The following is a 16,543-nucleotide window of genomic DNA, read 5'->3' as shown; positions in this document are numbered from 1 at the left end:
GTAAACTTAGAGAATACCAAATACATGATTTTGAGTGTGGGCCCTGTCATAGATTCCGGTCTTTGGTTCAACGAAGTTCGGATACAGAGGGTCAAGAAATTTGCATACCTAGGCAGAGTTGTCAACCAGCACTGGAACCAAAGTGCCACATTGAGAAGGCCAGGGCAATCGAATGCTCTGTAGCAGAGAACTACCATTACAGCTTTGGGTTAGGATAGCACAGTGCTATGTGTTCTCCATCGTGGTGTGCGGGGTTGAGTCCTGGACTATGAGGAAATCCACTGTATGAGAAGATTAGAAGCATTTGAAATGTGGATTTACCATCACATGCTTCATATCAGCTGGTTAGACAGAATATGCAATGAGGAGGTATTGATCAGGATTGTAAAGAAAAAGAACTCTGTTGGACTGTTTGAAGCTCTTCTACTTTGGCTGTATCATAAGGCACCCAGAGTGTATCTACCCTCCTCCAAATAATTATACAAGAGAAGATACAGGAAGGGAGGTCCTGGGAGACAGTTGCACTGAAACAAGTTCTAATTTTTTTAACTTGTGATTATTTTTTATAGCTTTGTACATAAAACATTTCTTCAAAATATTTAGTATATTTATGAATCAAGTTCTATTTTCTTCGTTTACTCGTGAATATTATTTGAAACTATGTACATAAGGCTCATTCAAAAACGTATTTCAGAAACAAGCTCTATAATTGTTTTGTTTGTTTACGAATATTGTTATTATATAGGGATGACCAAAAATAAGGATTCCGATTGAGATAGCTGAATAAAATTCAGGAAACTCTATCGTAAAAAATTACCAGTGTTTTGCCCCAGTGTATATATAGCAAGTGGAGATGCAGTTCTCCCGTAGCATGTCGGCATTGCATTGTGCTTATCACATGTATAGCTTGCAGTGGTGTCGCTACTGGCGTGGTAGCCGGTCAGTATCTTGGGAAGGTGCGGTATCCAACTGATGAGCCCATGCCACACTGGGGCGAAACACTGGTAATTTTTGACGATTGAGTTTCCTGAATTTTAAATTATTGTATAGGCATGTTTGCATTATTAGTTGTTCCTCATTTCACATGCCTATGTTCATGTTAATCATGCCCCCCGCCCAATAAATACCTGCATGGCTTGGCTGGAAAACTTGCAACGGTGATTTGGACAATCAACTCTTTCACTATTCCTATAGCCACTGACAAAAATAGCCAAAATGATTACCAACGTCTGATGACGGATTGATACAAGTGTAATGGACTAGTATAACTTGGAAACACTTCTCTAAACTCATGGGTAAATAGTCGAAATATCAAGCTCAATTAGTAGGTGTTGTTGTTGTTATTATGACTTGTGAGGTGTGGCTATGAAGTTGTTTACGTCTATTAGTATTATTATCATTTATGTAGTTATGTACGGACTTTATTTGGTATAAATCGTGGTCTATCATTTGTTATTTGTATGTTGTATGATCTGTCTTGTGCAACAAATCGTGTGAGGTTATGTTACGACAGGTCTGCTGTATGTATATTAATATGAGTTTATTTAATGTAAGAACATGTAATTAATAGTATATAATTTATTATTACCTGTGAATATTATGTATAAATCCAATGTAATGTTGTGCAACACAGGGAAATAGTCCAGAACAACACATCTTGTTACTAGAGCTGTATAGAATGTTCTATTAATTTGTAAATAGGTTATTAGAGACTCGAGAAAATTCGAGAAAACATGTTGTCATACTTTTCTAGAAGCCTGGCCAGGCAAGGTATATAAACAGACGGAGTAGTGCTGTTAGTGAGATTTGTTTGTGAAAGTTGTTAATCGAATGTGTAAACTCATGTTATGATTTTGCTGGGTTGGTAGTTGGTTGACATGCTAATGTGGCAGTCTTCTTCTTTTTTGTAGCAGTGTTTGTTCAAGATAGCAGTTCTTTAGTGTGTCTGTATAACGTGTATATGATTTGTAAATAAAACAGTATACAGAATTGACAGCATTTCGTGTGTGCATTTTTGTAGTTATAACAGTTTTAACTTTGCCTGTTTTCCAGGATCATTTGGAAACATCCTCTACACTGGGGACATGCGCTTTCAACCACAGATGCTGAAACACCCTGGTCTGGAGAAGGTTGTCAGGGACAAGGTAGGCTGAGATGCTTCCTGGGTGTGTTGTGAACTCATTTTGTAAGAAAACTTTGCATTCGTACATTTTCTTCACTACGTGGATAAGTATAAAGTTGTTGATATGTTTTTAGCCTTAAAAAAGAAAAAAAGAAAAAGAGAGAGAGAGAAAAAAAGAGAGAGATATATATATATATATTGATTTTTTTTTTTTTTCTTTGGTTGTTCCCCTCTTACGAGCCTCTCAGTAACGTGCAGAAACACTAAATACGACTTTTTCTGACATGAGGCATTTTATGTCCTGTATCCGCGAATAGGTACAGTGCAAACTACGAAGGCTGATCAACAAAGGCTGAGACTGATTTTTTTCTTCCTGCAGCTTCTGTAATAGTTTCCTATCTGTAACATAAATATTTGAAAAGAACAGGTTTTTATGTATAATGTCCATAAGCGGCAGCACTCTCGTATTGGTAGGTTGGCATTAAGGCTCTATTTTGTAGACGCTACGTGTATTTCGCATACCAGACAATGGAGGTGACGCGAGAGGAGCAGTACAGCGTAATCAAATCCTGTTTTCGTTCAAACCATACAGCCACTGAAACATACGAAAAGCTGAAGCATCATTATGATCCTGAAGGAAAACAAGCCAGCACAGTGTGGAAATTGCCAAAAAAAGGTAAAAGTTGTTCCGTCTGCAGGGAAAGTGATGGTGATCACATTTTTTGACTGTAATGGAGTCACTATTAATAATCTTGACCATAGTGGCCGGTATTTGATCCGTATTGACTTGATCACAACAAATATGTAGGTGGATGGTCTGCCTAGTCAATACTAAATATTAATTATTTATATTTATTTACGTAAGTCTAGTACATGTTTTGGGAATCTATATACATTCCCTTCATCAGCTATTAAAATTAAAATTCCTGTACACAAAAAGACCTAATAAAAAGAGGGGCCCCCATTAAGAAATCCAAAACTATTGCCAATACAATTTAACATTTTAAAAATCAAAGTGTGGATGCATGGAATTAAATTCCATACAGTCTAATACGATAAAACACAATAGAGTCTGTATGCATTAAAATATTAAGCACTATGTTCTTGTTGTGACGTTAGATCACAGTGTACTTGATGATCCAATGATTACTTATAAAATTCAATTGGAGTTAAGAATAAAAGAATAGTGCAAAAACTTGTTGTCATGCCGAAACCATCCGTTAATGGGAGTGTTATGCAGCCAGGTGATGTGAGCTTAAAATGATCTGTAAGAGGGAAAATTAAAATAGAAACTATGATCGGAAGACTATAACAAACAAAATGAGAATACAACGCGTAAAATTATTAAAACTTACCAATATAATGATACAAGAAGTACGTGAGGCTGTCATATAACTATTACGGGCATATAAAATCGGCTAAAGTTGTTCGGTGACTGATTGCAGAGTTGCAGTGGGAGGCGCGGTGAATGGACGGAGGAGGGGAGAGTGCTGTCCCTGTGTGCTAACGTCATACTTCCCCTCTTACGCGCTTATCTTCCTTCTCTTTTGCTCTCACGTATTGGGTCACCAATTTAAACAATTGGTTATTCTCTGCCATGTGCTCGTTAAGGCTATTTTCATTATCAAATTTTTGTAACATGTAAATTTCTAATTTTTCAAGGGTATTAATTTGTTTGCCTTTGTTTAGCGGGTGTAATAGAACTATGTCCCGTTCAATATTAGTGAAGTGGTGATTATTTTCGTGCATGTGTTCGCACATAGCAGAGTATCTAGAATGTCTTCGTGCATTCACATGTTCTTTATACTGTACCGACACACTCCTTCCCGACTGTCCTATATACTTTTTTTCGCAGTCTTGGCAAGACAATTTATATACTCCCGACTTACTGAAAATGCTACTGGTGTTTACGCTATTCGAGTTGAACAAAATTTTATTATTATTATTATTATTATTATTATTATTATTATTATTATTATTATTATTATTATCAGTCCTAAAGGATACGTGGATGTTGTGTTTCCTAAAGAGTTTAACCAAACCATATGATTGTTTGTTAATATAAGTGAATGTTGCAAATTTCTTCTTTTCTTTCCTATTTACAAGTAGAGTGTTAGGTTTATTCATGACCTTACTCTTTATCCTGTTGACATAGCTCGTAGGGTAACCATTTCTTCTGGCAATATCTTGGATAATGTTTATCTCTTTATTAAATTCACTTCTATCTAGCGGCGTTCTTACTGCTCTTTCTGAGTCTTTCCTGATAACAATATCTGTATGTGTAGGCTTTCTGAATACATGATAAGCAAGGTTTTTATTTTCTCTAGTTACCGTTATGTCTAGGTAGTTTAGACTTTTATTATCTTCCGATTCAATTGTAAACGTTATATGTTTATCTAATTTGTTTAATTGGTCTAACAGCTGATTTGGTTTGAGGTCCTGTTTGTTAATGATAACAAAAGTGTCATCAACAAACCTCAACCATAAATCTAATCCTCTTATTTTACCGACTATTTTGTTACATTCCATGTGGTCCATATATACATCTGCAAGGATGCCAGACACTGGTGATCCCATGGCCAACCTATTAACTTGTTTATACACGTTGTTATTAAAAGTAAAAAAGTTGTTTTCTAGTGTGAACGTTAATAAGTTGATGAATTTGTCTATCTCTAGTCTACTCAACGGGCTGTGTGTATTCAAGTTATCTTTAACAATGTTAATAGTCTCCATAATCGGGATGTTCGAGTACATATCTTTAACATCAAAACTATGGATGGTATTATGTTGCGATAAAATGACGTTTTTTGTCCTATCACAAAAATCTGTGGTATTGCAGAGGCTAGTGTCTACATTAAATCTATAATATTTCTTTAAAAACATATGTATAAATTTGGCCGTTTTATATGTGGGACTGTTTCAGAAGTTTACAACCGGTCTAATAGATATACCTTCTTTGTGTACTTTAGGTATTGCCCTCAATTTAGGTAATCCTGGGTTCATATTTACCAAGCGTTTTGCTTCTTTTGAATCCATCAGGAAGTTAGTATTAGTTAAAATTTGGATTTCGTCATCCAGGAATCTGGCATTTATAAGCTAACATGTACTCAGTGTAAAAAAACTTACGTGGGACAATCAGGAAGGAGCTTCTTAATTAGATATCAAGAACAGGTCAATGCAGAAAAATACAGAAGATTCTCTGCCATGGGAACTCATATGAAAGAGACTAACCACAAATTCATTAATATCAGACAGGACCTTCAAATCATCTGTATGATCAATAAAGGAAGTCTATTGAACAACCTGGAAAACATCCCCATTGTTCTTGATACATTAGAAAACGGTGAACAGAATCTTAACAAAAACAGCGAGCAAAAAATCTTATACGAGCATATCAGTAAATACTTGGCATGGGTAGACAGAAAACAGACAAGACGGACAAGAGATATAATCAAACCCGACATCGCAGAAGCACAGCCAAATCTTCCTCCTCCCTCACATGTTAGATGACGACAGAACTCTACTTCCCTTCTCTCCAGAGTATTGCACGAACTGTCAGACTGTGTCACATCGCTACTACACTAGGTCGCGCTCAAAGACAGACCCTCTGGACAGCGCAGTATAAACATCTTTTCCAAATAAGAACGAGAGGCAAGATGTCCTGATCAGATGACCGCCATTTTATAACAGAGGAGTTACCAAAGAACTTCTACCAAACAGTCAACACAGCAATTTTTTTCATCATAACCTAAGAGTATCACTTGTGCTTATTGTCCTAACGTTTTTTCATCTTAGTTTTTTCTTTAATTCATTGCTTCAAATTTTTGGTCATTGATGTCAACAAGTACAAACTTATTCAGCAACACTGCTGGTGTCAAATGACAACAAGAGTTTAAACTTCATGAAGATTAAGGTTTAACCTGTCACGTTTCAATTATCAAGATGACGAGATTTTAGAATTTTATAGACTCTTATCCTCAAAGGATAACAAACTTTTAGCCCGATCTCATTTTCAAATTTAAAATGACTATACTGTAATTATTAGTTCTTAAGATTGAATCACAAGTCATTCTTCAAGATTTTAGACATACTAATTGTTTGAAAATATTTGAGAGCAAACTTTTTCTACCATAATTGTAAATGAATGTATTTTTTATCAACTTTTCCACTATTAAGTCCTTGTTAATAAGGCACGCTACCAATGATTCTGCTTTCTATGATATTTTAGTAAAATAAGTTTAAGATTGTAAAATGTACAAATAGTTTTTAAGTCATTAGTTACGAACATAAACCAACCTTTGAGATTCTAGTTTGGCTGATGATGCTCTACAAGGAGCGAAACATGTCCTGTATATAACATCATATTGATGAGGAAACTCTAAATGTAATAACATTTTGATGTATTGAATAGATGGTTTATATAAAACATTTGTTGTAATACCCCAGTTTGACAAAAATAATAATACTTCTGGGCTACAAAATACAATAATTCATGCTTTAAACAGGATATTTCAATGAAATGAAATCTACATACATCATAGGCCAATGATTCGTAGATGAACATAACAATCAAGAAGAAATCCATGTTAAACTGCAGCAAGCACGGTGAATATTAGTTTGGAGTATACATAACAGGAATTCCTTGATAAATTACGCAGATATGTGATAGCTGAAGGAAGCTTTACACAATAAAACTTGTTTAACATAACACAGGCAAGAAATAATATAACACAAACTGCAAATCACGCGCTAGTTCGACTTGTAAAGTCATAGTTGTGGCCTTTTTAGCTTCCTACAAAAAGTATTGACAAAATGTTTTGTCATAACAGGGACCAGAACTCCTGGTCTTCAAAATAGAAATAGACTCCAGAGATTCATTTGACACTGGCAGTGTTGTTGAATAAGTTTGTACTTGTTGACATCAATGACCAAAAATTGGAAGCAATGAATTAAAATGAAGTGTGGTTGAAAGGGACGTAATTCGATGAACTTATAGCTAAAAGTTGTTGAATAGGCTATCGCATGTTGACATGTCCGTAACAAGAAAAAAAAAATGTTAGTGTGAGTATTGAATGTTGTTTTACTAGTTGAGCACTTAAAGAACTTCACTTACCCCTCCGATTACTGCTTACTTGCAAGCCAAGGTATGTCGAAAATCCTTAGATTTATTTTGTCACGCATTCGTTTTACTGATAGCCCTTTTTCAAAAGTTGGCAAGTATGAGTAAGGAATTAAACGACTTTTTCCGTATCCATAACTAGACTATTACAAAACAAATATCCAACACATTAGTCAGTTTCACATGACTATGTTCCTAATCCAGATATAGGCTACTGTATCACGCGACAAATATTCACTACATGTCACTGTACCACTCAACACAAAATACATTTCTAACTTCTGAATGGATTTCGAAATGCAAGTACAAATAGGCTCACTGTGTTATTCAGCAATCTCGATGCTAACCAGCAACCAAAACTGAACATTTCTGCGACTAACAGCTTGCTCCCTGAAAGTGCAATGTATCCTGTGAAGTTCAGGAATTCAAGGCTTTTTCCCGTAATCATGCAACTGCGGCAACAGCTCTTATCCAAGAAATCACGTTTCTTTCACAAGGGGTGACAAATAACATTTTCAAGGCTAGGAAAAATGCGATCATACTAAGTGGTAATAGAGAAAATTCATGACGCGGTAAGTGAGGTATTTTTATATAGATAAAATACAATGAGAATTGGGACTTCGAGCTTATGACATGTTAAGCAGGAAAACTCGTTAACGAAGAACGCACAAACGAGGTTTCACTGTACTAATCTAATATATAAAACACTGATGTGAATGTTTCACAAAACTCAAGATATGTTGTTGTTGTTGTTATAATAATAATAATAATAATAATGAAAGAATCCTTAATTTTAAAATACACAAAATAACGTACACTTAAATTTTGTAACTGCAGTAATCCATTCATTCATCCCATTCATTCCCTCATTCACTCAACAATTTTCCAGCAAGTCAGCGGGATCTACCCAGCAAATGCTCCCGGCAAGCCACTTTAAACTTGCGATGAGAAGGATTTTCTCTAATGTTCGCAGGTAGCGAATTCCATGACCTAGACACAGAGATTATGAAGGAGCGGTTGTACACAGCAGTGCATTTACAGGCATGGTAAGAGAGGAACCAGATCTTGTATTGTGTTCATGATAGGACGAGAGGTAAGAAAAAGATGAAGACAGATAGTCAGGAGTATTAGTGGAAAGAACTTTGTGCAGAAGTGATAGCATGTGAAGTTCACGGCGCTGGTGCACTCGAAGCCACGACAGCTCCTTATAATAAGGTGATATATGAGCATCATATCGCAGATTAAAGATATATCTTATGCAGCTGTTCAGGCTCCGGTCCAGTTTCTTGTTACTGTTCCAGGTTATTACAGTCAACACAGTGTCACAGTAGTCAAATATAGGTAGTATAAGAGAGCGAATTACTTGAACAAGGCTATATGGTCTACGAGGAGTGTCTGGGTTGGTGGCAGATGGAAGCACCAGACGAATAGATATCATTACCTTCAAGAAAACAAGAACGGAATGATCATTGACCCAATGGTGCAATTTGAATTGCATTCTGGTCAACTGGAAGAAGTGGATTTAGAGAAGAGCATTTATGACCCTACAGTGTCGTATTATAAAGAAAAATATGGACTACAAAATATATCAGTCACAGGCTTGATGGTGGGAGCCCGGGGAACAATTCCTAAATTCTTATCGCATTTTTTTTTTACTTCATTAGGTTTAGAAAATCATATCGTGACAAACATGGCAGTAGCTGCACTTCAATATTAATTTTAAGAAATTGTTTATACAGTCAATACCATTATGTGCATTCTCGTTGCTTCTTAATTCCTTTTTGTTCTGTATGTGAAAGACATTTCATATTCCATGCTCATATGATTTATTACATAGCTTTTTTTTATAACCTGTTAAACAGTGATGGTAGGTTTTGTATTGAAAAAATTAAGTATTCTTTGTCCTAGTGGCAACCCTATGATTAGGGAAGTTATAAAACAAAATTGACCTCTTTCTTAGTTGTGGAATCTAAATTGAAAAAAGAAAGTTGCATGTAAGAGAATGTCTTGTGTGGGATGTGAGATGGAAGGTGAATTGGTGTTAGTTTACTTACTCGGTTGGCGTGGTTGGATGCTTGTTGCCGTGCGGGAGACACATTGTGCACTGCTAGTGCTGAGAGTAGTCGATGGGGGAGAGGGAGGAGTGAGGGAAGGATTAGGCGGGGTAATTTGGGTGGGTGGGGGCGTGTCTTGTGGTGAACTAGTTGTATATTTTTGTTATTTATTCCTTAGATAATGGCCTTTGAGTAATGGAATAATTGTGTCATAAAGGACATTCATTTTTTTCTGTTAGTTCATTCAAGTTACGAGTTGGATTAAAGTATTCGTCCATATGTATATAGAACTCCTCAGTGATGTTGAGTAAAGAGCTTTTGGGGGGTAATTTTTATGATGGCCATATCACTTTTAATATCAGAAAATTTATGTCCAGAATTTTTCTTTCCAAAAGAAGAAAACCTTTTATACTTGATGGCATTTACATGTTCACGGGTAATTCATACGTTGAAAAGTTGCTCAAGGTATCTTGGAAATACTTCTTGTTGCTGTATCATCACTTGCCTCCCACTGTTCATTTTCACCTGGGTTTTTGTTGTATATTTTTTTCCACTGTAATAAGATCTTTTGCTTCCTGTTACATCTTCTTGCAGAGAATCATTGCATTTTTGCCAGGCATTTCCTTTTGTCTTCTTGAACCACTTTGGAGCATTCCTTCTTGCAGTTGGTGTGTTCTGTCTTGCATTCCTTTTTTCAGCCATTTTTTCCTTGCTCGTTTCTTTTGATAGGCTGTATCTTTTACCCTATCATTCCACCAGGGCATTTTTAAAAATCTTTCTTCCTACAAAAACAACAGCAACGAAAGTGACAAGGCAAGGAGGACATACAAAAATTATGCTGGATGGAAGGAAATTAGAAGTAGTCCTATATAGAGAGGTCCTAACCGGCTTGCTGGCGGACCTAAACAAAATGAAATAGCTCTTGAAGACCAAACACACAACCCCCTGTGGGTGGCGGACACAGACGAAGAATACACCCACGGTATCCCCGGTCTTTCGTAAGAGACAATTAAAAGGGGCAACCAAGGTGTAATCATAATCGGGATAATTATGCCTACACATACTATTAATAATAATAATAATAATAATAATAATAATAATAATAATAATAATAATAATAATAATGTGAAAATAATAATAAATATTATGGACATAAAACGTGAATAAATAAATAGTAAAATGATGCAGTGGCTGTGGTTACACATCAAAACAAGGAAACGTGACAGATAATTTTCAATACTCAAAATTAAATCATATACAAGGGAACACTTACAGGCCTAAAAATGAAAACTAAGAAAGGAGACTGGGGGAGAAAAGACTTACAAGAAACACCCTCTAGCTCAATTATATTGAAAATACCCAAGAAAGTTTTACAAAAAGCAAGTTAAAGTACATAGCAACTGATGCTTGACTCGACGACAGATACAGGTTGGCTAACCAAAACGAAAACATCATCATGATGCTTAAATCCTTTAGTAAAACACAAGTTAAACGTATGTAGAATTACACAAGGCTTGTCAATTAAAATGCAGGTATAAGACTTGAAGTTACAACCTATGAGAATCTAGGGCTAACTCGGACACGTTAAAACAAAACTTTAAAAATTATGTTAAGCGAGAAAATACCAAAATGAAAAAGGAGTTAAATTAAATCAAACAAAATCAGAAAACATTGAAAATAACATGAAAATAGCAATGGCACTTTCCAATAAGAAGGTAGGGTCCCCGGAGGGGAAACCCTCGAGCACATCTGCACCCGGGGACAGTCGGATGGAATAGACGCCAAGCACACGCATCATTTTCCCAAAGCCAGCAAGAGGCCGGAAATGGCCTGATCACAGTTAACCAATAAGAAACAATTTCCACTAGATTCTCGTTTGCCAATACAATTGCATGACCATATATGGTCATTTCCTGGCCTGCTGATGCGAGAGGAATTACATCACCTGTTTCAACATCGGTAACCGCGCGTGCGATATAGGATGCTTCAAAATAAAGCACCTTACAAAATTTTACATCAGATTACAATTTTAACATACAGAATTACATAAAATTTACATACAGAAAAAATCACTTCAAAACACTTTTGCATCTTGCAATGTTCATTTACAGTTCCAACTATCTTGCCTTTTTCCGAAAATAAAAAATAAAATAAAAAAATAAAAAAATATTACACATATTTAAATTAATATTTCTTGCCGTTACATAAAATAATTCCAGCAGACTCCAGAGTTCTTATTTCTTCCTTTCGCACAATACAAAATATTACAAACAAAAATGAAATCCTTCAGACACGTTAAATAAAAAACTTTAAAATTATATTTCCCATAGTTCAGTTCTCCGTCCCACCACATATTACACAGGGATGATTGAATTAGAACCATGAGACTCCTTGTAATTAGTACCATCAGGCGAGGAACAACATGGGTCGCCTTTACTTGTGAGTAGTACCAGTATATATGGAACACCACGGGCTTATATTGCTTGTGATTAGTACCATTATATGAGCGACACCATGGGTTTTCGTTGCCTGCAATTAGTGCCCACTATAAGAGGAACACACGGGATAGTAAGAGTAAGTGCGGCCAGTATCCAGTATTCAGGAGATAGTAGGTTCGAACCCCACTGTTGGCAGCCTTGAAAATGGTTTTCCGTGGTTTCCCATTTTCACACCAGGAAAATGCTGGGGCTGTACCTTAATTAAGGCCATGGCCGCTTCCTTCCCACTCCTAGCCCTTTCCTGTCCCATCGTCGCCGTAAGACCTATCTGTGTCGGTGTGACGTAAAACAACTAGCAAAAAAAAAAAAAAAAAAAAAGAGTCCCTGTGATTATTACACCTAGGTGAGGAACACCCCGGGTTTGTCTTGCCTATGAATGGCACCGTAATGCGAGAAACACCATAGGTCTGCATTACCTGTGCACATTACATTACCTGTGAGTAGTACCACAATGTGTGGAACACCGTGAGTCTGTTACTCATGATACATGAGAAATACCATGGTTCTTACTTTCCTAGCGAACAGTACCATTATGAGGGGCTGTTGACCTGGATTTTGGACCCCTTTAGACAACAAGCATCATTGATTCAGGATTGTGCTTTGGAAGCAGCCCCTTGGTCAGTATATACGATTGTTTAAGGTAGTTTCTGAGAAGGTGGGGCATTGAGGGTCGAATCCACTGATTGTTTAAATGTCATAATCATTGTTCATAGTCTCTTTTTTTGGATTCTAGTCAGTCGATTGAGTTTGAAATTTTTTAAACTTTCAGTATTGTGAGCTGGATCCGCTGATTATTTTCAATTCATATTCATCCATTCATTCTTCAATATCACGTTTTGAATTCTGGTCAGTGGATGAGTTTTGGACTTTTAAATAGTCATTACATTTCGTCTCTTCCTACCATTAGGGGTCGATGACGTAGCTCTTAGGCCCCTTTAAAGAACAAGCTTCATCATCATCATTGTCGGAAGACGGCCGAAGATCAGATGAAATCTCCGACAGAGTTCAGGAAGGGGTCTGTTTTTACCACCAAGTCAGAAAACCTCCTTTGGGACAGTCTAGTGCTTTGATATCTAAGAAAATTTTGTATCAGGCCTACTTCGTACCGGTAAGAACGTATGGTCTAGAAATTTGCACCATCACCAGAAGTCCAGGCAGGCTGCTGAAATGAAATTCCTGAGGTCAATGCTTCAGAAAACAAGACATGATAAGATGATCCAGAAACATGTCCAAATAGAACTAAAGTACCAGGTGCATCAAATATAAACTAGCATTTAAAATTAGCAGCTATGGTAGGAGATGGGAATGGGTCGGGCTTTGAGAGAATGTTGGTGGGGATGTCCGAAGTAGGGGTCTTGAGACGTCACACACCACAGAGCGAGCACTCGCTTCAGTACACAGCTCATAATCATAAAGTTTCTGGCGAAAGAAGGCACCAAAGTTTCAGAAATTTGGAGAAGGTCCCGTGCACAGTTTGGGTTGGAACCATTTCAAAGACCCAGGTGTATGAATGGCACAAACAATTTTTGGCAGGATGGGAAGAAGTAGAAAACAAGCCCCCCAAAGACGACTGGACAAACATCACTGCAGACAACATTTGTGTCATACTTGACCTTATTGACGAAGATTGGCGCATAAAAATTTCTATAATTGCTTTGTTCATAGGAATAAGCCTTGGAAGTGTTCAAGACATCGTCAGTGATGAACTTTATCTTTGGAAATTGTGTGCCTTGTGGGTTTCTCGCCTCCTCACCCAGGAACAAAAATTCCATTAGGATGTTTGTTGGAGGCATCTGAATTGCGATGAGGGGCAAGGATACGATTTTTTGCGTTGTATTGTGACTTTACAAACGAAATTATTTTAATATGTCCTCCTATTCAGCACATACGCATCGCCATCATTAGATTGAGTAATAATAGTCAAACATGTTTCAACTCGTTTTAGCCATCTTCAGTGGAAAAAGGGGTAAAGTTATTTACATAATAGATGCTAAAAATGTGTTAAAACATAATGAAGGACAGAAAAAAAAACAAGAGACATAACAGAATTATTACTCCATCTAATGATGGAGATGTGTATGTATTGAATATGAGGACACATTAAATTTCCTTTGTAAAGTGAAAACCGTCAATATGGAATGATTCTAATATCTTGTAATTGCATTGTGACTTCTGATGAAACTTGGGTTCATCATTACACTCCAGAGTCAAAACAAGCTAGCATGGAGTGGCAAGAACAAGGTGCAGCTGGCCCAGTTATCACTAGAACTGCGACAATCTGTATACCCCCTAGAACTGCAGCTGGGTCTCTTATGACCCATCTCACTTTTTTTTTTTTCAATTATTAATGAATGAAAGGGGATTTGGTAACTAAAGAATATACCGGTACATGCGCTAGATAATTTATTTGAAATTTAGAATATTAAGAATACAAATAAGGAACATTTAAACAATTGTGTAACTTAACTGGCAAATGCCAATCTTTTTGCACAACACATGTTGAGCAGACATAATACTCCTTGGCTGTGCACTTGCTGAAATGTCTTTTTGCAGGAATGGCACTTCACAAACAATTTGTTTCCTTTGGAATTGGACTTTACCTGACAATGTGTGTGCTTTTCCTGTCTCTCAGAAATCTCACCTGGAATAATGGTGCGGGGATTTGCAATTCTAGTTGCTGCATATTTATCAGCGAGCTCTTCACCCAACTGCAGAATGAAGTCTCTCTGTTTCAGTTTCTTTTCAACTATTCAGTGTGTTGTACACTATCCAGGCATTTATTTCTGCCATATCCAGCAAGTTGTAGAACGTATGAACTGACCAGCAACTGGATGGTGCCTTGGTTGAGTATTTACGAGCCATTTGATTGACCACATCTACTCCATACTTTGTGCCATTGTAAAATGTGACTGTTTCTGGCGTCTTCATTTTGTTAACAGGCTCTATTGTCACATCAGGGTGCATAGTGCTGAGAACGAGAGCATTTTTGTTGTTCTTTCCCTGATAGATTGTCAACAATGTATCATGTTTTTTTCAACAGCACTGTGCTGTGTAAATCGTGTTTTGCCTTTTTCACACATACTGGTACTTCCCTGTGGGCCTTGTTCGAGGTACCAACAAGTCTTGTCGCATATAAGATTCCATCAACTTCTTTATTACCAAATCACAAAGGCGCTCGTTATTTGGCCTAGCATCATCTTTTCCGAGATATGGGAAAGCGTTCACAACATATTTGGAGTCTTTGTCTGATTTCGAGGCTATAAACTGCGTAAATTTACAGCACTTTCGTTGGCACTTTTATTTCTTCTGATGTTCTTCCTGATGGTATGGAGATAACACTGCTCGGATATCCGGAGGCAGTGTTCCTATCTTAGCTCGTTCAACCAAACGAAAGATTCTTCAAAAACACGCATCTCTTTACTGGCTGGTTCTTGGATTCCCTTTGTAAAGTACCTGACTATTGATTCCGGCAATGTTGAGTAAAAAAACGACACACATGGTCCACCGTGAGATTTTCCAGGCTACTGAGTACTTGCCTTCCATTTGGTCGGAAGTATCTACTCCGCCTTTCGTTAGATTATAATCCATGGGGGTTTTGAACTGTTGGGATTCACAGAGGGTTCATCGTGCATAGAAGAAAGTAAGATAACTGCTTTATTCCTTTTAGGAACATGCGAAATGAGCATGATTTCATACTGAAACCCAAACGTTGTTGAACCAGCTGGCCAATCTTTATGAGGAAGAAACTGCTGTGGAATTTCTTTTATTATTCCTGAGAGTGCCTATACACGTTACACGTTATTTTTATCTTCTAAAAGACCAAGGACTAGGTCATAGCTGGTATACCAGTTGTCGATTGTTAGATTACGATTTTTTTCCCTTCACGTGGTCTATTAGATGTTTCACTATATCGTATGGTTTATAAGAGTTCATAGGGGCCAGGAGGTTGCTTGCCACAATATAACTCAAGGGATGAAGTATAAAAAGTTTTAGCATCATTCAGGGCGTAGAATTTTAACCCATACTTTGCCGGCTTATTTGGCATAAACTGTATAAATGCACATCTCCCTCGGAAAGGCACTAGCTTCTCATCTATTGTTACAAATTCACTTGGTGTGTAGCTCTTTTTACAGTTCACTAAAAAGGAATCCAACAATATGCGAACTGCTGCTAGTTTATTTATTCACAGGCGATCGTTACGAGTAGTTTTGTCGTCAAAATGAAGACTCCGTAAGAAAAATAGAAACCTCTTTGACGACATGCAGGCTCTTGCTATTCCCACTCCAGTTCCATCTTTCGCCCAGATTTCATCCACAGATGTGAACTGTCCACCTTTCAAACCAGTGAGGAACAATAAACCAATCAAAGCAATTATTTCTTCATGGCAAGTAGGTTTAGCATCACGCTCACGGCTGTAAGTCACTTTTTCGCAATGCCTTGCTATATAAATGTTAGTAAAAGAAACTATTTCATCAATCATTTCAGAATCAATTATGTGTAAGAAAGTATCCATTTCACACGATACTGTTTTCGCATCTCCTTTTGGACAAGGAATATTTTTACCACATTTTAAAATTTAATCCTAGAGGTAGCCCTGGAAAAGCTAGTGGTGCACCACATTGTTTAGTCTTTCCCAAAGAAAAGATCCCTCTCTAGTTCGCCGTGTTCATAGTTAACAACTACGCCTACCTCACCTTCTTGTTCACTCTCACTTTCATGGTCAATGTCTGAATAATTTATCACTTCATCT

The 16,543-nt window shown here is 37.0% G+C and overlaps 1 protein-coding gene across 2 annotated transcripts in view; it reads left to right on the top strand.

Moving 5' to 3' along the window:
• The window catches only part of LOC136857422 (protein artemis), a 149,381-nt gene that overhangs the window by 30,181 nt on the left and 102,657 nt on the right, over nucleotides 1–16,543 (top strand). For both annotated transcript variants that reach the window (XM_067136073.2, XM_067136074.2), the window contains exon 4: nucleotides 2,053–2,144. In XM_067136073.2, coding sequence (XP_066992174.2) covers nucleotides 2,053–2,144 — 92 coding nt within the window. The remainder of the gene's footprint in view (nucleotides 1–2,052; nucleotides 2,145–16,543) is intronic.

The sequence above is a fragment of the Anabrus simplex genome, chromosome 1, assembly GCF_040414725.1.
Source record: "Anabrus simplex isolate iqAnaSimp1 chromosome 1, ASM4041472v1, whole genome shotgun sequence".
Taxonomy (NCBI): domain Eukaryota; kingdom Metazoa; phylum Arthropoda; class Insecta; order Orthoptera; family Tettigoniidae; genus Anabrus; species Anabrus simplex.
The sequence above is the reverse complement of the archived record's forward strand: the minus strand, read 5'-3'. Positions and strand labels throughout refer to the sequence as shown.